The sequence below is a fragment of the Balaenoptera borealis genome, assembly GCF_965194805.1.
Source record: "Balaenoptera borealis genome assembly, chromosome: 5".
NCBI classification, from domain to species: Eukaryota; Metazoa; Chordata; class Mammalia; order Artiodactyla; family Balaenopteridae; genus Balaenoptera; species Balaenoptera borealis.
The window spans coordinates 5643424-5667413 of NC_138862.1; the positions used below are offsets into that span (position 1 = coordinate 5643424).

The window sequence follows — 23990 nt, forward strand, 5'->3', positions numbered from 1 at the left end:
AGCACGACTGTTCTGTAGAAGTTATGTTTCTAAGCATTGCATTAGTTTGCCAAAGAGTTGCAACAAATTCTTATTACAAGGATGGGAGAAATCGCAATGATTTGCTGTATCTCTCTTTCAAGATGTGAAAACACATACCGTGGCTGTGTCCACGGCTCTGTTCACATCCCCGTCTCTCCCGTGGGTTAAGACTCACTTGGAAGCTGGGTCTCTGTTCACGCGGGTCTCCCCAGCTGCTGCCAGAGGGTCCAACACACAGTAGACCTTTGGTAAATGCATTTAGATACTGAGCGACCGTATGTATACTTATGTCAGAAGTTTTGAAATCAGAGCAACGGGGATGGAAAAGAAAGGATGTTTAGTATATTCAGCAGGAGTCAGGCAACCAGTTTCTTCCCTCTCTTTGTTCTCCGTTTCCTGAGACATCTGATCAGCTGTGTGTCTGTATCGCCTCACCCGGTTAGAAGTGTTTTCTTTCCACATGTACACAGTCGGCCCCCGGGACACGTTGCAGAAACTTACCAATGAGGTCATCACCTTGGAGAACTTAAACCAACCTTTTTACTTACAAAACGTGCAAGGGTACAAAGACATGTGAAGTGATCGGTGTCAGATTTGACCCGGGTTTGTTTTGTCATGTTTACCTGGACGTCATCCATCCATCATCATTTATTCATTCCTGCAAAAAGCATTCACCACGCAGGGCTGGACTGGAAAACAAATAAGACACGGTTCCCATCCTCACCAGTTACTACCAGTGGGCACCTTTCTGCATCACTGGCATTCTCCAGCGTCTAGTTTTGTGATTTTTCATGGCTATTTTCCTGTCAAACTCTCGAAAGTGAGTTTCTAGCCTTCCTGGTCAACCCATCAAATCTCCCGTCACCATCTTCATTAAACAGGACACACTGCATCCCATGTCAAGTGTCTGTCACTCAGGAGTCATGGGCTAAGCCCCGATTCATTGATGCCTCCCACGTGCCTGTGGTTCTGTAGCTCGTTAATGTCACGCACGTCTCACAACAGCGCTGATGGTGGGCAAGGTCGTCACCCACCAGTCCCAGAGAGGAAAGCAGCGGGCACACCAGGGAGGTCACAGCCCGCGAGTAGTAAAGCTGGACCAAACTAAGAGACACTCACCCCAAAGCCCCACTCTCAACCCCTCCACGCTCCTCTAAGCAGAGATGATGCTTCTGTAAGGACTGCTGGGGACAAAATAGACTTCACATATATATTGAATAAGAAGAGCTTGCAGCACGGATTGAATCTTTCTTGTTGAGACTTTGAAAAGCACGCACACGCTATTACCCGGGATGGTATTCAACACACTGCTGGAAAATACCTGATGGCAGTGAAGAGAGTCCGGTGTGTGATAAGCCCTTGATAAATATTTGTTCGTTGAATGATAGGAATGTTCAGGCTCCCCGTTTCACCCTGTCTATGAGACAACTGGTAAATTCATCGTGCAAAGCCAAGGCCTCGGCATCTGTAAGATATGAAAACCAGTAGCAGGGTATGAAAGCCGATTACATACATGACATGTTTTATGACCTTATTAACCACCAAATCCTCTCATCCCAAGTTCAGGGTAATTAAAATAATTTGATTCAATGAGCAGAAGCTTAATTCAGGTTCGGACCCAATGCTGAAAGGCCAAGAACTATTTATATCACTTACCCCTAATTCATTTGTTGTTTAGCAAGCATAATGCCTAATCACTAGATTTTATTTATATTAGGATGCCGGGGACCCAAATAAGATACTTTCCACGCAGGGACAGTAAACCCCAACATTTATTTGCTTAATAGATTAACTAAGAAGGTCTACGAAGGAGGCCACTGCGTGGGATCCAAGTAAAATTTTTATTTTAGCTGCTATCTCAGAAACTATCCTACAGAAAAGTTCAATTCAGGTACCAAACAGCTCCAAAAACCTGATTATTAAAAAATGTGTCAACTCCTGAGTATTCTACCTACAAGGACAATTTTGCCTGTAGGATGCTTGCTTAGAGCAGAACGAAGTGCAGTTCAAGGAAAGTAATATCATGACCTATATTCCCAATATTATCAGGCCACTGGTAAAGCTGTCCTCATCTAGGAAAAAAAAAAGGGGGGGGGATAATGAACAAAGTTAACTTGAAAAGATGGCTTGAATAGTGCCACTTGAATAGTGCCACTTGACCATGGAACTTTCCAGATAGGGTCATCTCAGTGGGAAAAGGGGATATGGAGGGGGGCAAGGTCTCTGCCCCACCGTTAGTGGGTGAGCTTGACAGGAGGAAACACAGGTGAGGGTTTGGGGAGTTGAGGAGATTGTGTCCCAGAAGTGATACGATCAAACTGACCCCCTCTTCCACAAGCATCCAGGCCAGGAGTAAAACTGATCCACAGCTGTACTTACAAGAAACTTAAGGAAGAATAAAAATAAGAACCCTCAAAACTTATGTAAGGGACTGGGTAATTTTCTGGAAAAGATTCATTAGCATTTAAATAACAAGCTCCACTATTTAAGCTCCACTTATCACGTCGACAGTGCCTGGAAGACATTTAGCCTCCTACCCAGGAGAATGCTTTTCTATCTCTTTGAAGATCTCTTTCCTAGCATTTCAGCAGAGAAACCCAATTATCATTTATACCTTGCTGTCCAGAGAGCTTGGCTCTCCAGCATAACTCATTTACATTCTAATCAAGGCCATGAAAAACCATCCAATAAAGTCTTCCGTGGAATTTTGCAAGTAATGGATGAAGTGAGGCTGAAAATCGATGCCCCAGAGAATTATGCACCAAGACGGAGCATTTTGATGACCCAGGAGATCTTAGTATGTATCGATTCAGCTGCCATCGTTAGGCTTTTCTCTCCAGCATTGTGGAGTGATGGATTAGGTCCAAAGTCCGATCACTAGAAACTGGCAAAAAGGAAAATCCTCCAAATTAAAAAGAAAGTCATTTCACCACTTTCAAGTGTCAGGTCCCATGACCCCGCATAGGATCATAAATGAACTAGTGTCATGCAGATACTGCACCAGGACTCCTAGGTGTCAAGGATGAGGACACGCATGGCCAAGTAATGGGCAATCTTGGACTGACAGGTGGGGTCTTGGGCTCCGTTTCTGCCACTTAATAGCTGTGTCACTTCTCCTCCCTGAGCTCCCATTGTGTCAGCCATAAAGTCACCCTGAGCTATGTGTATTCATCCAGGAAAGTCTGTGTGCCAGGGATCACAGCGGGCTCTGGGGGATGGTTGGAGGATGAACGCCCTTGCCCCTGTCCTGCAGAGACGTGCAGGTTCAGGAGAGCACATAAGTGAGGCGGTGTCATCAGGCCACAGATCGTCCCTCTCAGTTCTGTTCTTTCGAAACTGCTCCATTCGTGATAAGCAGTCAGTACAGACTGCTGTGTTTAGAAGTGGCCAGATCATTTTCAAAACATTAACTGCATAAAGTTCCTCTTTGAAAAGCAGAGAATTCAAAAATGGAAAAGGACTTTATGTTGCCTTCAGGCTGGAGCCCCAGAAAAATCATTCCAGGTAACTGAGCCTCTCCCCTTTTCCATGGAATTCTAGAAGAGGGAACATTGCCAACTCCAGTGTCCAATGTTCTGTACTGTTGGAACATGTTTTTTGTTAGCTAAGAGTTGAGCTAAGAACTCAGTCCACCCCCTTGACCTCTTGCCTCTGTTTCCAAATTTAGAGACAGTGAAACCCATCTGGTTCCATCCTGTGTGTCCATAAACCTCTATGTTTCTGAAGATGGGAGGCCTGTGACATCCAGATATGCAATGACCCTTTGTCCTCCACACTGAATAACCCAAGTCTTGGTCACAGTTCAGACAATTCCATTGAAGAGATGCTACCACGTGCAAAGGGATAAGAAAGTGTTCAGACAAAAGGGGATCGTCCCTCTTCCCTCTGCTCTAAGAACTTGCAATTTAGTTGAAGAACAAAAGTCATACTCGAGGCAGTGAGTGAATACAAGACAACAATCTATACAGGAGACAGCTGCTTGCTTTCCCGGGGCTGCTCTAACAATGTGCCACAAACTGGGTGGCTTAAAAGAACTGAAATTTATTTTCTCACAGTTCCACTAGCTAGAAGTCCAAAATCAAGCTGTCCTCAGGGCCATGAAGCCTGTAGGGGAGGACCCTTCCTCGCCTCTTCCTAGTTTCTGGTGGTGGCCTCCGGGCTCCTTGGCCCAGCTGCAGCCCTCCAGTCTCTGCTTCCATAGCCCCACGGGGCTCTCCCCTGCTTGTCTGTCTCCTCATCTTGTTACGATACCAGTCATGTTGGATCCAGGACCCACCCTACTCCAGTCTGACCTCATCTGGACTAATTACACCTGCAGGGACCCTATTTCCAAATAAGATCAATCTGAGGTTCTGGGGTTAGGATGTGGACATATCTTTTCTGCAGGGGACGCAATTCAACCTGTAACAACACCTCGAGGTAACACTGTAGAAAGGAAGCCACATTAGAGCGTATTTGGCTGAACTCTCTCCTTTTCCAGAAGGTGGTGATTCTCAGGAAGTTTAAGTGATACAAGGGGGGTCATGAAACTATTAAGAGCCAAAAGCAAGACCCAAATCCATTTGGAGTCCTGAGTCCAAATCTGATATTCTTCCCCAACAGGGCTTGTTTAAGTGCTTAAGTATCACCTGAATGTTTCAGACCATAGAGGAGAGGAAGCCAGTACTCTGGACAGGGGTAGTCAGGGAGAGCTTCCTGGAGGCGTGAGCCCTGCTGAGTGGATCATAGGGCTGGGTCGGGAGAACCCCACTCAACACCATGATCACGGCCGACCACCCTCCTAGAGACAAACCTTGTTCTGGTTCTTCTCAGATCCCACCACCAGGAGGAACGCGAAGGCTGGGCCCACAGCGAGAAACCGGTATGCCAGCCAGTGGACCCTCAACAGACCCCACCCCACCGTTTCAACACACACCCTCACCACTGACTGGAGGCTGCCAACGCCCAGGGCTGCGGGGTCCATGGACAAAGAGAGCGACAGTTACAGCGTCAGCCCCTCCCAAGACACAGGTAGGGCCTGCGCACCTCCTTCTCTATCCCGGGACAAGTAGGGCCCACACCCTGGGCTTCAGGGCCCTACCTGTTCCCTTTCAAGGTCAATTTCAAATTGCTAGACCATTTACCTAACAGCTACCGATACAGCTGTACTGCCTTGACCATGTCCGGGGTCCAGTGAATTCCTCAAAGCAGAGCCAAAGGAGTCTAGTTTGCAGGCATCCCGAATCTCAGACTCATACTTCTCCCTCTCCTTTTCCTTCCTGCCCTGCTGAGAGAGACATAGAAATTTCTAAATGTTCTCCCTCAAGAGTACAATCATTCTGATTATACTCTGAGGGCATCTGACCCAAGTGCAATTAAGACATTACACTTGAAGTTACATGAAAAGGTCATAGCACCGTCTATAGGGAACACGGCAGATCCCTTTGACAATTAAACAAGGGTTGATTATAAGGTAAGCCATTCCTACCGTACCATCCACCACCAAGAGCTCACTCTGCAGAGAAGACAGAGCCTAAGAATAGCGCTGGGTTGCCCACCCCACCGATCTAAAATTTTGAAAAGAAATGATATCTAAACTTAATAGCTGTAGGAAATTTTAATACTCATTTTCTTTTGTTCTGGATGATATACTTCAAAAATAGTCTGCCAAAGGTGGCGTGTCACCATGTACGTTTATTTTTATGGCACTTATTTCTCTTACAGGAACCTCAGAGTTCCACAGAGGTGACTTCAGAACTTTTGAGTGGGTTTAAAATGCAGAGAGTCCTCTACCCAAGATGCTCCTTTTATGGTTCTAGAGGTTTTCTGGTCCCCGTAAAGGGTGGCAGACACAAAGAATGAGTCCCAGGGTCAGAAGCCATTTGGCCTAGTGAGCAATTCCATGCAGTCACATCTTCATCTCTAACCATCATCCTGTCTTCCTGCCACACAGAGGCCAGAGGAGCTGAGTGCAGAGTTCAGATCATTCCTGCCAGTGAAAGACTCTCTCTGGTCCAGGGGGACTTGCAAAACAGGGCAGGGAGGGGGCCACTGCAGCTCATTTGCACCGCATTCCCAGCTGTCTCAACTAAAAGCAGAATTTTTTCAAGGGGATGTATTACTGATCTATGGCAATGTCCCAGGCTGGGGACATCTGACTCCAGAGATTCTGTTGACACCCCGAGGCCACATGGCTGAGTGAGGATCATGAAGGTGGCCTCACAGTGACAAAGGCAGTCCTCAGACAAAGAGCCGGCACCCCTGCTGGGCTACCTACCCAGTGACTGGGAGAAATAGCCACAAGCCCAGAGTGCCACCCGGTCAGGGCAGGCTCACGGTGACACATCATCCGTCTTGTTTTCTCTTTCTCATGGCACAGATCGAGCGCGAAGCAGCATGGTCTCCACAGAAAGTGCCTCTTCCACTTACGAAGAACTGGCCAGGGCCTACGAGCACGCCAAGATGGAGGAGCAGCTGAGGCACGCCAAGTTCACCGTCACGGAGTGCTTCATCTCAGACACGTCGTCCGGGCAGCTGACGGCAGGGACAAACGAGTACACAGACAGCTTGACCTCCAGCACCCCTTCAGAATCGGGGATCTGCAGGTTCACCGCATCTCCCCCCAAACCTCAGGATGGAGGACGCGTGATGAACATGGCGGTCCCGAAGGCGCATCGGCCAGGTGAGACGAGACACGTGTGGACCAGCGGTCGGGGAAGCCCATCTTCCCAGGTCACACTGGTCTGTTGTGAAAGCCCTGGTTGGTGTTTAGACAGGGTCTTCTGTTTATTGACTGCTGCATAACGCACCACCCCAAAGCTTGGGAGCTTACAGCAACAGTGATCATTTGTTCCGTTCTTGAGTCTGAAATTGAGTCAGGGCTTCGTGGGGACACGCATCTCGGTTCCGGCCGTGTCGATGGGGCAGCTCAGTTACGGAGAGAGGAGCCACGTTCAGAATGGCTCACTCACCTGAAGGGTTGATGCTGGCCGCATCCTCCCTACATAGGTGTCACCACGAGGTGGCTTGTGCATCCTTATGTCATGGTGACTCTGTTCTAAGAGCCAGTGTCCCAAGAGAGACAGTGGAAATAGCCAGTTTCTTAAGGTTGGGCCTGAAAACTGACCCATCACTTCTGCCATATTCTGTTGTTCAAGCAACCACAGAGCTCTGGGAGCCCAGAGTCTAGAAAAGGAGATCACCACCACATGAGAAGTATCAAAAATATGGGGGTGATGTTTTAAAACTGCCGTGCTGAGGGTTTCAGAAAGAGAGCGGTCTTAACCAGGGAGCCAGCCTTTGGCACTTGGCTTCCCTGAGTTACCCAAAGTGACAGTAAATGGCTAGTGTCAGGTCGACCAGTAGTTTGGTGTCTGCCTTGAGCAGTATTCTGGGTGTGTGGATGGGAGCTGCAAACCCTAAGGCCTGCAGGGCCTGGCAGATCATGTAAGTGAAGAGGGTGGGGAGCGGGGTAAAGGGATGGATGGGGACGTGGAGAATTCAAGAGCTGAGTGACTGTCTAAGGGAAAAGGACCCTAGCAGGCTCCTGCCAACTGATCCCGAGTGGAAACTGGGGGCCATATGAGCGAGTTTCTCAAGAGAAGCCAGAAATGTTGGTGTTCTACGGTGACTCACACTTTTCAAGTGTTTGCTCAGATACGTGCAAACCATTGTACAGGGCAAATGAAACACATCTTTAGTTTGGATCCGAACCATGGCAGCCAGATGTAGTTCTCATGTGAAGAATCACTTTTTCTTTTTCACCCTGAAGTACCCGTCTGTAGACTTGACTTTGTGCACTGGCCTATCCATTCTTGTGGAATCCAGTTTTATTTCTCGTCTTCCCATTTTCTGAACAGCGATACAGGTTCTATTTCAAAAATATATCTTCATTTTAAATCCCCACGATTCCTTTGGGCTTTATGGCATAAGGCCAAGCTGAAATGAGCTTTATAAATGCATAAAGATATATAAAATAAGAATTGTCTATCCAGCAACTCATCTTCCAAACTGAGTCAAGATCCACACCAACCTCCTATCAAGAATGATAGCTTCATTTATCTCCGTGCTCTCTACCTCCTCAGGGAGAAGACTTTGTTTGTGCGTGTTTTCATTCAAGGACTTTTTGTTGTTGGCCTTTATTTGCAAGGCAGATGCAGCAAATGTAGGAGAAGTGCCATGGCATTTTGTGGCTGCAAACCTCGAGAGTAAGGAAGACAAGAGAGGAGAAAATGAGCCTGTGGGCAGGTTGCTTAGTCTCGCTGGGCTGCAGTTGGCTCATCTGTAAAATGGGCATGGCATCGACACCCACCGTCTGGGGTTTGTGTAAGCTGTATGTCGCCTGATGCAGGCGTCAGCAGCCTTAGTTGTAGCTTCTGTCGTCGCCTCGTTGACTTGTTGTCAGGGCTCCCATGGTGTCTCCAATGACGGTCTGCAGATGTACTGCTCGCCCCCCTCTTCCTTCCTTCTTCGGTTTAGTTTCCTTCCACGGCCATTGGTTCCTGGAGAGCATCTACCTCATTTGTGCATCAGTATCACCCAGCTAAGTATATGCATCACACCCCCATCTGAGATACATGCCATGCTTCCCCTTGTGTAGAACCAGCGCCCAGGTTAAATGTCCTATGTGTGCCGGTCTTGAAATAATTAAAGGTTTGCATCTTTTTGATGGCTTGTTGTTCATGGTGTTGGATTCATATTGAAAAAAAATGTTTGAACTGTTCTCATGATATTGTTGCCTGGATCTATCAGAACAACTGAAAGGTCACAAGTAAGGTACTATTGTCCTAATATGCTATTTAGACTAAAAGGATTTTATAACTGTAGGTATGAATAACTTTTTAAATCCTTATGAATTCTAATGCCCACAAACATTGTTTTTCCACTCTAGATGATGTATTATTATTACTGGACATTTGATATGCTTTTAGAAAAATATTTCATCCTTCTGGAAGCCTTTCTGTTGCTCCTTTATAATGGAACTAAATTCAACCCTGGGCACAAAACCTAAAGTTACAATTTATTATCCTGCTGACTGGAGACTGTGTCAAAATTAGCAGTTCCTTGAACAGGGCTTCCAAACCAAAGTCTTTACCTGTGTTCCCTTGTGTTTCTAGATGCTATCAGTCATCCAAATCTCTGGATATCTATCTCCTTGCCATCAGTTCTTTTCTGATGAGTTGTTTTTGTTTTTTTTTTCTATTTACAACCCCAAGCTTTTAAATTCTCTACAAATCAGGATGAAGCTAAATGAATTTGGCCAGATTGTGGCTGCAGGAAAATAGGAAATATGTCTTAGTTATCTGTATATTTCTCTCCTGGTGTCTAGCAGATATCTGGCAGCATAGCGAGTGTTCAAGAAATATTTTTAACCAGCTTAATGATATTGAATGTATATACCTAACACTGTGTCTGGTGTAGAGCAGGTGTTTAATAAATGTTATTGAATGAATGAATGTATCATGATTGTGATGATGACAAGATTGGCCAATTGGTTCAAATATTACAATGGTTAGAAATTATTAAATAGAAACTATTTCCATCTTTAAAAACAAAAGACAAAGCAAACAAACTAACTCTCTATTCCTCTGAGAACTAGCTGGAAAATTTAACAGCTTCTTTTCCTCTCGGTCAAGGTGGCTTCTCATACTTCGGTTACAATAGCTACTTTTGGTTTCAGGTAGCATCTGGAGCCAGTTTCTGATGTTCTTGGATTACTACTGCTTCTTTATTCATGATGCTTATCCTGTGCAATCAAGAGATGCCACTGCAGGAAGCTACTTAAATCAATTTAAAGCTTCAAATCTGCAACCTAATGCATCCTGGCCCCGCCAGCAGCAAGGGAGGTGTCCGCCCCTTCTGGTCTCCTCACTGAGACGCTGGGACCCCAGCCTTAAACGTCTGCACCTCACCGACCCCCCACTCCTCCGCCATGATGAACGCAGGGGAGGTTCTCCGGTTGGAAATGGCCATTGCTTGCCACCAACTTATTGGTTCTCTGAACAGCCAGTTATACGAAGCAGTTTGAGGATTTTAATTTTAGGACCCACTCATCACACACCTCACGCTCCCCTGGGGGTGTGTGCTTAAAGGGAGGGAAGAGAGTGGAGTGAGAGACAGGGCTCCCACCCGAAGGACCAGCCGGCCTCTGCTCAGGTCACGTCCTCTGCAAAGGCTGGCCTTGTTCTCAGCTGTCGTGTGCACGTGTCATGCACGCACACACACATGCACACACACGGGCACACACGCACACGGCTTGAGTTCCCCTTGAGTTCCCCTGGCCTTCACCCTTCTAGAGATGGCGCTGCTCCTTCCCGCCCCCGCCCCCCCTGCCTCCCCGCCTTCCCTCCAGTGTGTACTTTCTGGCTTCCACTCCACACCTAGCCCTGTTTTCGGAGCTGGGGATACAACGGCTGACAGGACCCACGAAGACCCTGCTTGGAAGGAGCTTATGTTCCTGGGGGGGAGACAGACACTTATCAAGTAAACAAATAGTATTGTTTCGGATCATGGTCAGCACTGGGAAGGGAAGTAAACTGGGAAGGGGATAAAGTCTGGCAGGAGGTACTTAGGAGAAGACGGTCAGGGGAGTCCTTTCAGAGGCAGTGAGACGTGAGCTGAGACCTCAGTGGTGGACGGGCAGGGAGACCCGGGCAGAGACCCTGAGGAACAGAGGTCCACGCGGAGGGAAGAGCAGAGATAGAGGCCAGCAGACAGCCGTGAGCTTGGCATCCACAGCACAGGAAGAGTCTCCTTCCCTCCAAGCTGTGTTGGAAAGGTGCAGACTTTCAAACACTCCCCCAGAATTTAAAGTCAGAAAGACCCCAGGGCTATGAAGCAACATCTCCGTGTATTCACGCAGCTCCAGGTAGACCTTAACATTTGAATGGGCTCATTCTGACTCCCTCCTAGAAAACCAAACCTTTCTGATGTGCATTTGCAATTCTGTCTTCTTAAGGACCCTCCTGTAACTTCAGTCTGTTCTTTGTCGATGTCTCTCAGACACAGAAAGTGATGGTGGGACTTGTTCTGAGGGTCCCGAGCTTGGAACCCTGAGCCCATTTGCCTTTCCCAACCATCTCCTCCCCTCCTGCACGGGGCACAGGTGCCCGAGCTTTCCTCCGACCTTGCCACGTGCTCTGGCTGTTTTACAGTGGCTGCAGCTCTATGGAGATTTGCTCTTTCGTTCTCACTACATTCTCTCTGACTTCTGAGCCCATTGGCGGCTCGCTGCTTTCCTAGGTGGACATATTGGAGTTCAGCTCTCATTGTTGGGGAGCCTACAGGGGGTGGAAGTGAGGGGGAGACCTGGGCCTGTGACAGAGGGGCAGGACGGCCACCTGTGTCCTGCTGAGTGACCAGAAGGCGGCTCTGGATTCCAGTGCGTGGATGAGAAGCAGAGAGGCTCACCACCATGAAGGGAAGCCCACCGCATCTCCAGAAGGGCCCTGTCAAAACACAGATGTAGTACACTTGTTTGTTCAACCCATCTCTACTGAGCCTCTTTCCTGAAAAAATACCGTGCCAGGTGTTACCTGAAGACATCGAAGTGTTAATATGTTAAACCAACACTTCCCAGAGTCTCCTTGTTTATCAGAATAGCACGTAGTGTCACAGACAGCAGACAAAGTGTCCCCAAGACAGGTCATTGAGGAGGTCCAAGAAACGAGGCAAAACCCAGCTTATGGAAGACAGACACCCCCTCCCACACACACGAACACACACACACAGACAACCCGGTGAGATGTCACCGCAAGCCAGAAGCGACCTGAAGGTCCTGGAAATATACAAAGGGTAAAAGATAGACAGCAAGGACCAGCATCTCTCAGTGTGGTCCTGTGTGGATACGGCGCCAAGGTCTCAAGCATCCTTTTCCCAGACTAGGAAGCAACAAGCCAGAATTCAAGTGATGCAGTCAACACCCTCATGTTAAAATCCCTTCTTTGCCTTCCCACTGCTTTCAGGGTAAAGACCCACAAGACTCTGAGAGGCCAGCCCCACCTTCCTCACCAGTCATGACCCCCGCTGCTCTCCAGGCCCCAACTCTCTGGCCTAGATTTCCTCCGCCTGGCGTCATCTCGCTCCAGGTGAACAAGTCCTTCTGTGGGATGAGTCGAGATGAGCAGGGTTATTGACACGGGGCTGCTAGCCTCGCAGCTGAGCAGGTTGAAGCCCCCAGCCAGGGCTCCTCCTTGGGGGTCCTCAGTGTGTGGGTCCCTGAGGGTGTCACGTGACCCTCATGGACCCTTCCCCACTGGGGGCTCCAAATGCCCCAACATGTTCCCAGCTGGCCTACCTTCTGAGCAGATTTTCCAATCCTGCTTTTTATCCAGAACTACTCTCTTTCAGAAGAATCATGAGCACAGCAAACTCAAAGCCCCACTTTATACCTCAGTGTAGTTTTTAAAGTTCACCAGCGAGTAGGGTCCCAATAACGATGAGCCCTTAAAAATGCATGAAGCCTCCCAAGTACAAGCCAAGAATGGTAATAGAATCCACTGCCGCGGACCTCTGATAACCATCTCACATTACTTATTTAGAGTTTTTCCTGGATGCCGTTTGGGAGTGAAGATTCATTTACCAAGAAGGGTTCATTTACAAGTTTTCGTTACTGCTGTGACATTAATATTAAACTGGAAAAGTGTTAGATCTGGTTGGCCTCGGGTGTGCGCGGACTACACGCTCCCCTTTGTAACTAGCTCTTTGATGCCGTAGTGTCCTTTCAAGTCTGTGTAGTTTTTATTGAAATTGCTGGAAGTCGAGGTAAAGCATCCTTGGCTTCTTACTTTTGCATCAATATCCAGCTCCATCCAAGCACAGATATCAAACCTTGTTAGAAGTTGATGAAAGTTCCTTTTTTTGTGTCCCCAGAGGAGACTGAAGCCCACAGGGACCCTGCTTCACTTTCATTCTGCACAAATTTTTTGTGAAAGAGTACACATGTTCTCACATTTGCTGACTACAAAGAATTGCCCAGCAGGGAGAAGAAGGATATTGCAATGTGCCTTGGAATTTCAGGCTCCCAAAAATGCATTCATTTGTCCCTTATTCATCCCCAAATTCCAAGCACCTCCAAGCTCGGAGGTGCTTGACCAGTTTTCCCAGGTGAGATGGTTCAGAGCATAAGACTCTTTCAGGATTACAGGTTTTCATTAGAAATTATCAGGCCCATTTCCCTTGACTAAAGGAAAGAGCTAAAGCTCAAAGGGGTCACAGAACTACTTGAGGCAGAGGCAGGATTTCAAGGCAAATGCTCAGCTCTCTCTCACTCACACCCTGCCCGTTGCTCTGAGCCCCCCACCCTAGTCAGGTCAGGTCGGACACAGGCCATCTAACTGCTGTGCCATCGGATGCATCCCTTACATTCCTCCACAAAGAACTGAGGAGGTAATTCCTTGTGGATTAGGAGAGGCAGAGGAGCACCATTCCCTATTCTGATTGAATCTGATGTTTTTCAAGTAAGAGTAAAGTGAAATCAGGGTCCGCGTGGAATTAGGAACTTGGACCACGTAAGCTAGGATTTCGCAACAGCGGCGCATAACGTCTGGGGTTGGGTGATGCGCTGTGGTGGAGGCCGCCCTGGGCATCATAGGACGTTGCCACGTGCCCCCTGGAGGGCAAAATCACCCTCAGCTGAGAACCGCTGTTCTCGACTGTAGGCTTTCTTTCCCCAGGGTGCACGTGGCCAGAGGCGGGAACCGTTGTCTGAGCCAGATTCACGGACTGCACGTCCATTACGGAGTTTCTGAATTGATCCGTTCTTGTTCGGAGTCGGAATTGATTTTGCCATTCTTCTTCCAAAGCTAAAATGCGTTCAAATGTTGCATGTGAGTCTGAATAGATTGAGAAGGTTCAGGAAGTTTTGCTTTCCTGATAGGAAGGCAGGGGCGTGTCTTCTGGTTTTCAGCTAAAAAGAGGCGGGTTTAACACAGCAGTTTTCCCACAGTCTGGCAGAGCAGGGCTCGGAGGCCCCCTGGGTGGAGGATGGCAAGCTTTGAGCTCGTGTCTTCTGATGGATGTGGGATCGCCACGGGAATCCATGCTAGTTCAAGGCCGGAGGGCTGGAGTTGTCATGGCACCAGTAAGCAAAGTGTTTAGGGACCGAGAGAGAAATGGATGCTGACTTATTTGGTGTGAACTTTTGGGGATATTAGTGGCACCAAAGGTCCCCAGAGGGCAGTGACAGGAGGATGAGAAATGGTCCATTATGTCAAATAATAAGGCATAACATGGAAATAATGGCTAAATCGCCTCTCATCCTTCAAGGAGGGAGTCAGAGCAGTGCCTTGGGCTCCTCTGGCAGCCGGGGGTGAAGGGTGCAGTTTGTGGGCTGCGGGCTGATGAGACGGGGTCGGGGGGATGCCCGGGGAGCGCAAGGCCCGGGGCAGGTGGACTGTCGAGGCCAGGTGAGGAGGGAGGGCTAGCTCGTAGTCTACAGTCTACGTCCCTTCCCACAGGGCTCGCTTCCCAGTCCTCTCAGCCATCATCCTGTGACTCAGTGACCTTGGCTCTTCTCTCTGTGTGGCTCTGTGTCTCTCACTTTCATCTCTCCTGGTCCTGTGTCTTCATGATTTCCCTCTGCTTCCCTCTGGGCATGTGCTTCTCTGACCCCCTCTGTCTCTCTCTCTCCTCTCTGTTTTCTCTCTCCCCCCATCTCTCTGTCTCCCTCTCTGTCTCTGTCTCTCTCTCTCCCCCATCTCTCTGTTTGTCTCTCTCTGTCTCTGCCTCCCTCTCTGTCTCGGTCTCTCTCTCTCCCCCATCTCTCCGTTTGTCTCTCTCTGTCTCTGTCTCTGTATTAGGGTCCTGTGGCCTCTATACCAAATGACCGCAAACTAGGTGGTTTAAAACAACAGACACATAGTCTCTCTTCTGGGAGGACAGAAGTCCGAGATCATCGTGTCAGTGAGGTTGTGCTGCCTCCAGGAATTCTAGAGAAGAGTCCCTTCTCTCTTCCAGCTTCTGGTGGCTCCAGGTATTCCTTGGCTCATGACTCCATCACTCCAACCTCTGCCTCATCTTCACATGGCCATCTCCCTTCTTTATGTCTCAAATCTCCCTCTGCTTTTTTTTTTTTTTAATGAGGACACATGTCATTGGATTTAGGGCTCACCTTAAATTCAGGTGATCTCATCTCAAGGTCCTTTACTTAATGACATCGACAAAAACCCCTTCTCCAAATCAGGTCACATTCACAGACTCCAAGGGTTGGGATATGGACCTATCTTTTGGGGGGACACTACTCAACCCACAAAAGACAGACACTAAGGTAAAAGAAGAGTTCCCGATTCATTCCTCTGTCAGATCTCCAGCCCCATAACTTCAGACCCTCTGGAAAGGGAGATGTCTGACAGTAAACCTTTCACCTGCATTATCTAATTAAATCCTCATTTTAACCCTCTGTGGTCGATTCTGCTCTTGTTCCCATTTTATGAGTAAGGAAACTGAGCCCAGACTTATACCTGTCAGATTAAATGCAGGCAATGTCGTCCAGACTTCCACTCTTAATCACCACCGTTAGAAGCGTTGTTTAGTTTCTCCCATGTGAAACAGGCAGAAGGGCCGGGAGGTTAAGAAAAGCAGGTGCGTAGGCATCTAGATTGTCATGATAGTTTCCCATTTTATTTCTCTCTGTCTGGAGTCATAAGCGCATGGTTGTCTAGGCATGTATAGACATCTGCAGAACATAAAAATGGATGGACGCTTAGAGAATCCAGTTTCCTAACTGGTACTGGGGCTAGCAAAAGAGGTGGGGTTTTAATGGCCATAAAGTGCCTTTAATAAATAGCACTCCCCACCGATCACTCTGGTGCTTTCTTCTGTGTCAACGCATGAACTATTAAGAGAGCTCATTTACGGCATTCACACAGTTGAAAGGGCTACTTGGGGTGCTAATCAGAAAACACACACTGTCAAAAGGAGCTAATTAGAGCATCACACAACTTAATCAAGCTTTGCCTGAAAAACTGGATCTCTCGGAGATACGGACTATTCAGAGATGCTTAGCAGGCCTGCAATAAGCAAACACAGAAGCCCTTGTATATAAGGATGTGGTGCTGAGCTATTTTCATTATTAAGGATTTCCAATTCTCACCAGTCTTTTCCAGCTACCTTGATCACTACGTCTAAAGTGGCAACACCTGCAGGCAGGGGGCAGGTATCATGGGTTTGTCTTTTGATTTCAGACACATTCGTTCCATCCAATCTAGCACCTGGGCATCCCGCAGTCCAGCTGGGACCAAGGTGCTATTGCTTTTTAGGGGTTTAATAAGCCCTGTTTGTTCAAGGGGGAGTTGCTGGGATGGCGACTCATTCGTGAATCTGTGACAAAGCATTACAAATATGCCAAGCGCTCAAGATTTAGTTGGGTGTCAGAAACAGCATAAGGCACTCTTGACCTACATTTTAAAAGAACCCTGGAGGTAAATGCCTTCCACATTTTCTCAAGTACTTGAACAAAATGATTTTTAAGATAATATTAGTTATGTAAATAAATAAAAGAGCCAATTAATCCAATTCGTTTACTGGACTCTTGGAATAAAGACAGATAATCACTTTTAGGAAATTGGATATATAAAAATCCACAAATTTCAAAATTGGTCCATTAGGGTGTGTTGATTCACATGCAAAAAAATATTCTTCATGCTACAAAAGAATTGTTCCAGTTTTTGTTTTTAAGGACAGCTCTGTTAATGCTTTCATGGTATTTGTTTGCAAATAATTTAACCCCCAATAGAGAAGGTTAAAGAATACATCCACTACCAGAAAGGAAAACAAAGAATTTTCAATACCATCATAAAAGGCATTAGGGACATAAGGTTTCATTTTTTAAATTTAAATACTTTTATTCTTCGGGACTAAAGCTAATACACATAGCAATATATCCCTTCAACATTAGAATCTATAATGGTAAACTTCATGCCACCATTTTTTCTAAGCTAAAGTCCAGATACATCAAGTTACAAAACTCATTTCACAAGAATGCGAAATTACATCATTTCTTTCTCTAAGAGTGTCGTGGCCAATTTATCATCAAGGAATTTATTATTGGGGTTTCCTTTGATCCAGTTCACTGTATGAAGCCAACGTTGAATCAGAGTACCTTTGATTTCAGTGAGCCAAAACCAAGGTATTGTTTTAGTGGAACACAGGCTAAAAAATATTAATGAAAACATATAATTAGTCACCATCACTTCTTGGGATAAAGACATCCTGAGAAAGCCAGTGGGAAAATGCTAAGTGGATTCTTGCATCATAAATACCAAGTAACATGACAATGTAATGCAAGGTCTCAGAAATCAACATGGTAAATCTCCCAAAAAATAAGGTCATCATTTCGCTTATTGGGGGGTTGGGGGGACTCTTAAGAAAAGTCAAAGCATTTTGAAAATTCTTATGCTCATTTAAACTGTGCAAAATGCATTTTCCAGTAATTTTTCAGCCTGTCTTGCTTTTGCTTCTAGTTCTCCTATACCATTGAGTAGTCTCTCCCTTCTCTTTAAATGGTTATTCTCTTTCAGTGAGTAAACTTGAATTTCGAAGGTTCTGGGGTCTAAGTCACTGTCTAATTGCACACAGCTTCACTGCTTTGTTAGCACAACAAGCTAATGGCAGCCCTGCCTGGCACAGGAGGTTCCAAGATCCCGCCAGGGGGCTGGCTGAGGAAGACATGATCAACAATAAGGAAAGCAGGGAATATTTTGAAGCAAGAGAAACAAGAATTGCCAGTTATCTTAGATTCAGAAAGTTAAGGAATGAGTTATGCCTTAGATACGTTATTAAGAATAAAATGCTCACTAACGATCTCCTCTGGGGCATCCCCAACCACATGAAACTCAGCGTGTCTGAAACCAAACCCATGATCTTTTTCCACCAAATTATGATTTTTCTCCTGGGCAGTTTTGTGCAATGAATGAATAGTCCTGCTGTCCACCCAGGTTCCTGAGCTTGAAACCTGGAAGGGAGTCATTGCTGACCCCTCCTTCCCACCTGTCCCACCTGCCATCAGTGCTGGAGCATCTCCTTGGGCTTGTTCCACATCTCACAATTTCATGCCCTTTCACTTCCCATTGATGCTCGGGCCATCATCATGGCTCCCTCACCTGCACATACTCTCACCTGGTCCCTCGGCTCCAGGACTGCACACCCCCAGCCCGTTTTCTAATCAGAGCTGCTCACCAGGTCTGCCATGAGGGAGTTAAGGTGACCCTTAGATGGCCAGCCTCTCAGTCCCCAACGTGGCCAGGAAGAGCCCACTGCATTCATCCCAGTGTGTTGCACAAATACCCCTTGTCTGCATGCGTCTCGAAGTGAGAAGAGGTGGAAGCACTAGGCTACACAGTGAGCAGTGTCTATTCCAAAACTGCTGGAAGGTCAGGTCTGGGCTTCAGTTCAGCTCAAACCTGGGTGATGTAATTTGCAAAGTGCGTCTATTGACTGGGCTCTTATTGTGTTCATGCATTTTAGGGGACCCACAAGATGTATCGAACACTTGAACCAGGGTCATAATGATGGGAACAAAAGGGAGTCCAGAGATATTTCGCAAGTAGAATTAACCTGGAGAAGGAGGTGTCAATGAGGGCTCTGAGATTTCAAGCATCAATTTCTGGGAAGATGAGGATGACATATAAAAAGATTGGGCACGAAAGAGAAAGTGGCATTTGGGGATGAGTTTGGGAGTAGGGGCTGACCTTCATAAACTGGGTTTGTAGACTGTGGCTTTTAAAATTCATGATGTGCCTTTCTCTAATGATTAGTGATGCTGAGCATCCTTTCATGTGTTTGTTGGCAATCTGTATATCTTCTCTGGAGAAATGTCTATTTAGGTCTTCTGCCCATTTTTGGATTTGGTTGTTTGTTTTTTGATATTGAGCTGCATGAGCTGCTTGTATATTTTGGAGATTAATTCTTTGTCAGTTACGTCATTTGCAAATATTTTCTCCCATTCTGAGGGTTGTCTTTTCGTCTTGTTTATGGTTTCCTTTGCTGTGCAAAGGCTTTTAAGTTTCATTAGGTCCCATTTGTTTATTTTTGTTTTTATTTCCATTTCTCTAGGAGGTGGGTCAAAAAGGATCTTGCTGTGATTTATGTCATAGAGTATTCTGCCTATGTTTTCCTCTAAGAGTTTTATAGTGTCTGGCATTACATTTAGGTCTTTAATCATTTTGAGTTTATTTTTGTGTATGGTGTCGGGGAGTGTTCTAATTTCGTTCTTTTACATGTAGCTGTCCAGCACCACTTATTGAAGAGGCTGTCTTTTCTCCATTGTATACTCTTGCCTCCTTTATCAAAGATAAGGTAACCATATGTGTGTGGGTTTATCTCTGGGCTTTCTATCCTGTTCCATTGATCTATATTTCTGTTTTTGTGCCAGTACCATACTGTCTTGATTACTGTAGCTTTGTAGTATAGTCTGAATGAGGTATCACCTCACACCAGTCAGAATGGCCATCATCAAAAAATCTACAAACAATAAATACTGGAGAGGGTGTGGAGAAAAGGGAACCCTCTTGCACTCTTTGTGGGAATTTAAATTGATACAGCCACTATGGAGAACAATACGGAGGTTCCTTAAAAAACTAAAAATAGAATTACCATATGACCCAGCAATCCCACTGCTGGGCATATACCCTGAGAAAACCATAATTCAAAAAGAGTCATGTACCACAGTGTTCCCTGCAACACTATTTACAATAACCAGGTCATGGAAGCAACCTAAATGCCCATTGCAGATGAATGGATAAAGAAGATGTGGCACATATATACAATGGAATATTACTCAGCCATAAAAAGAAATGAAACTGAGTTATTTGTAGTGAGGTGGATGGACCTAGAGTCTGTCATACAGAGTGAAGTAAGTCAGAAAGTGAAAAACAAATACTGTATGCTAAAACATATATGTGGAATCTAAAAAATAAAAAAAAATAAAAAAGGTACTAACAAACCTAGGGGCAGGACAGGAATAAAGATGCAGACATAGAGAATGGACTTGAGGACATGGGGAGGGGGAAGGGTGAGCTGGGACGAAGTGAGAGAGTGGCATGGACATATATACACTACCAAATGTAAAATAGCTAGTGGGAAGCAGCCGCATAGCACAGGGAGATCAGCTTGGTGCTTTGTGACCACCTAGAGGGGTGGGGTAGGGAGGGTGGGAGGGAGACGCAAGAGGGAGGGGATATGGGGATATATGTATACACATAGCTGATTCACTTTGTTATACAGCATAAATAATACAACATTGTAAAGCAATTATACTCCAATAAAGATGTTAAAAAAATAAATAAATACAAAATATAAAATAAAATTCGTGATGGACAGTCATGTGGAAATATCTAGCAAAGCATCTGAAATTCAAGTCTAGGACTCAGGAATGGGAGCAAAATGGAAAAGTTGGATGTGAGCTATAACGAGATGAAGTGAGTGCTGAGCCTCCAAGAGAGGGCTGAGCACAGGGCACTGGGAAAACCCTGTCTTAGAGGGTGGATGGAGGACAGGGTCCAGGAAAGGAGAGTAGCAAGTCGCAGTCAGAGATATAGGAAGAGCTCTGGGAGAGCAAAGTGCTGTGGAAGCTGAGAGTTTCAAAAACAAAAAGATCAACAACACAAAATGTTGTAGGTGGTACAAGTAGGGTGAGGACCAAGAAGAAACCATGAAACATGACAATTAGAGGTCACAGTTGAACTTCAAAAGAACAATTGCCGTAGTTGATGGTGATGGCAGCTGTGCCAGTTCAGGTTTTCCAAGAAGCAGATGCCAAGACAGATAAGACATGCAAGAGATTTGGTGGTGGGGATGGGGGGTGGGGGGATTCTTGTAAAGAATAAAGATTAAAAGAGACAGCAGTATTGCTGAACTCAGGTTCAGCTGCTCATTGCTCAAGAATCCAATACTGAGAAACAGATATTGGGTAAAAGGAGAGACAGCTTTATTGAGGAAGCTGCCAATCCTGGGGAGAAGGTGGACTCATGTCCCAAAGAACCAACTCCCCATTCTCAGGCTTTGCTCAGAAATTTTATAGGGAAAAGAAAAAGGGGCTACGTGCTGAGGAGAGGGTTGTGGGGGGCATGATCAGCTCGCAGACATTCTTCTGATTGGTTGGTGGTGAGGTAATTGGGAGTCAACATCATCAACCTTCTGGTTCCAACCGGTCTGGGATTTCCTGCTGGTGGGCAGCATGCAGTTAACTCCTTCCACCTGGTGGGGTTTCAGTATCTACAGAACAGCTCGAAGGATGTGTCTCAGAATGTTCTCTATAGCCCTTGAGGAGGAACTAAAGATCCTTGACTTTGTTTAATGACTAAACTATTGTTATTTTGTCTTCCTTGACTATTGTCCTTTGTTTCTGCATCTTCTTATTTCTCTGATTAAATGTATTCTTTGGAACTTGGGGAGGGCCTAGTAGGCTAAAGTTTTTCTGCAAAGAAGAAGCAGGTGGAGGGCATGGCTGGTGTCTGTTCCAGGAAGTCCCCACAGGGTCCTGCTCCGTTACAGCAGAAGCAAGCAAGGAGGGCCCACAGACCAAGACACAGGTGTGAATCCTGTGACAGGAGGAAGGGAAGGAAGGGGTGGGCAGGAAGACCCTCGGCTGTAGTGCACTGCTGAGGACACTGCAGCCCGGCGATGGGGAAGCCCTGAGCAAACCCCTCATTGAGAAATCCCACATCAGGTGGGGTCTGTCATCAGGGGAACCTGTCGTGTCAGGCAGTGCTGGGAGCAGCCCAGAGGACAGGTGGCCTCCGCGTCGGGGCCGGGGGTGGGGCAGCTGGATTCTGTCCACTAACCTCTCTCCCCGCAGTGGGTTCTCTTGAAGAGGGTGCATTTCCCTGGCATCATAGAAGCCAAGTGAGTGATCCTGAGAAGGAAATAGAAACCCTGATACTCGGTCTAAGCTGTTCCTCTTTGTCTACACGGCACTGACCGAAACAGAAGAGACACAAGCAGTTTAGCAGGCAGGCAAAGCCTGGTAAGGCTTCCACCAAAAGCAATCACAGAAACCGGTAACTAAGTGGCGGCCAAGGTCACACAGTTCCGTGGAAGTGCTGAGACTCCATCATTCTTTGCTCTGCGTCCCTGTCTCCCTCCTCAGGCCCTGCGCTCTCCCGACCACTGCCCACTGCATCCAGGGTTCAGCCCCTCACCGCTGATACCCCGCGTGCGCGGTTGCCTCTGGTGTTTCCCGTGGTGGGTTTCCAAGGATCTTGTTACCTCTACTTCTCTGGTGCAAGTATGACGTTTAAGAGCTTAAGTGAACAAGCCGCAGGAAAGCCAGCTCTCCCCGCGCCTGGTGGAGGAGGCCTGGGATGATACCTTTGCAGGGGCTCTGACCAGGGGTCTCGGGAAACGTGCCCAGGCGTGGGGACATTCCCACCTATAATACCCCGAGTGGCCCATCGTGTGGGTACAGGGCCAGCCAGCACCTGCTGACCAAGTGAAGAGCCCACCTAACCCTCTGTGTTTCCTTCCAGGTGACCTCATCCACTTGCCTCCGTACCTTCGAATGGACTTCTTGTTGAATCGAAGTGGTCCAGGTGCCAGCAGGGACCCGAGTTTAGGGCAGGCATGCTTGGAGCCCCAGAAAAGTCGGACCCTGAAACGCCCCCCGGTCCTCGAGCCCATCCCCATGGAGGCTGCCTCCTCCACGGCCTCCACGAGGGACGGACAGCAGTGGCAGCAGGGGGCCGTGGCCACATTACCTCAGCGGGAGGGGGTGGAGCTGGGACAGACGGCCAAGATGAGCAGCTCCCAGGAATCCCTGCTGGACTCTCGGGGCCATTTGAAAGGCAGCAATCCCTACACCAAGTCCTACACCCTGGTATAACCAATGGCATGACTGGACAGCGGTTGTAAATACGGTTTAAAAAATTCAATCAAAGCTACCTTTTTTTTACAGAATTCCAATATTTATAATGAAAGAAAATTGCCAAAATATATTAAAAAAAAAAAAAGAGAGAGAGAAAATACTGAAAAAAACCACAGACAGTGCAAAGACTCTCCTGCTTTTTTTCTGTCTGAGTGTGAGCTCCATCTGCCTGGGCATCTGATTTTTTGGGAAAGAAGTCCAGTTTTATGATCTTCACGGGCTATTGCATTTTTACTGATTTTCTACAATGTGCATGGGGGACTCATTCAACCTTCTGACTGGAAGTTCTATCACACAAGATTCAAGAAAGAAAACAGGAAAAAAAAATTACCTTCTTTGTGAATTTAAAAGGAACCTTGATTTGGGGGCCGGGGGTAACGTTAGTCATGTTTGCACACCTTTCTTTCCCATTAGAAATTGGGTCCTTGATTTGACCTCCTTCTGTTGTTACTTAGGATGAGTGCCGTCAGTGAAGGGGTAGGGGGAATCAATTTGGTTTTCTTTTTTGTTTATTTTTTAATTTAATGAGACACTCTTTGCATTTTGTCTAAGTGAAATAAAAAAGAAAAGGTGGTCTGCCTTTATTTCGATGTCTACTTCTCTTGTCTCCTATTGATCGCTGGGTCCTCCTTCCTAGGGATGCTTGTGTTTGCAAACACCAGGGCTGAATCAAGACCCCAATTTAATAAACCAGCGAGGATTCCGAGAGTCTGACCTCCCCAGGATAGAGGGGAAGGACACAGAAGATGCAGCAGGTCTGAGTTTTAATGAGAGGCTGGCCAGGTATTCTAAGCCCCTTCATATGCTCTGCTCTTTGCCTCCCAGTGACACCTGGCCCTCTAGCTGGACCAGGGGTCAGAAAACTATGACCCACGGGACAAATCCAGCTCACTGCTGTATTTATCTATAACGTTTTATTGGAACACAGCCATGCACACCATGTGCATTTCGTCCATGGCTGTTTCATGCCATGATGGCAGAGTTGAGTAGTTACACCAGAGATGGTATGGCCAGCAAAGCTGGAACTATTCACCATCTGGCTCTTTCCAGAAGACGTTTGCAGACCCCTACTCTAGAGTCCCACCGTCAGCCCCAGCTCACTGGAGGCAGGAAGATTGGACCAGGAGAAGTC

At 46.8% G+C, this 23990-nt stretch overlaps 1 protein-coding gene across 2 annotated transcripts in view; it reads left to right on the forward strand.

The window, feature by feature from the left end:
• Positions 1–23442, forward strand: part of DSCAM (DS cell adhesion molecule) — a gene marked incomplete at its 5' end in the record, with an annotated part of 739398 nt that extends 715956 nt beyond the window's left edge. For both annotated transcript variants that reach the window (XM_082393800.1, XM_082393801.1), the window contains 3 exons: positions 4834–5031; positions 6380–6682; positions 22464–23442. In XM_082393800.1, the coding sequence (XP_082249926.1) occupies positions 4834–5031; positions 6380–6682; positions 22464–22816 (854 nt within the window). In that variant the 3' untranslated portion in view covers positions 22817–23442. The remainder of the gene's footprint in view (positions 1–4833; positions 5032–6379; positions 6683–22463) is intronic.
• Between the last annotated feature and the right edge of the window lie 548 nt (positions 23443–23990).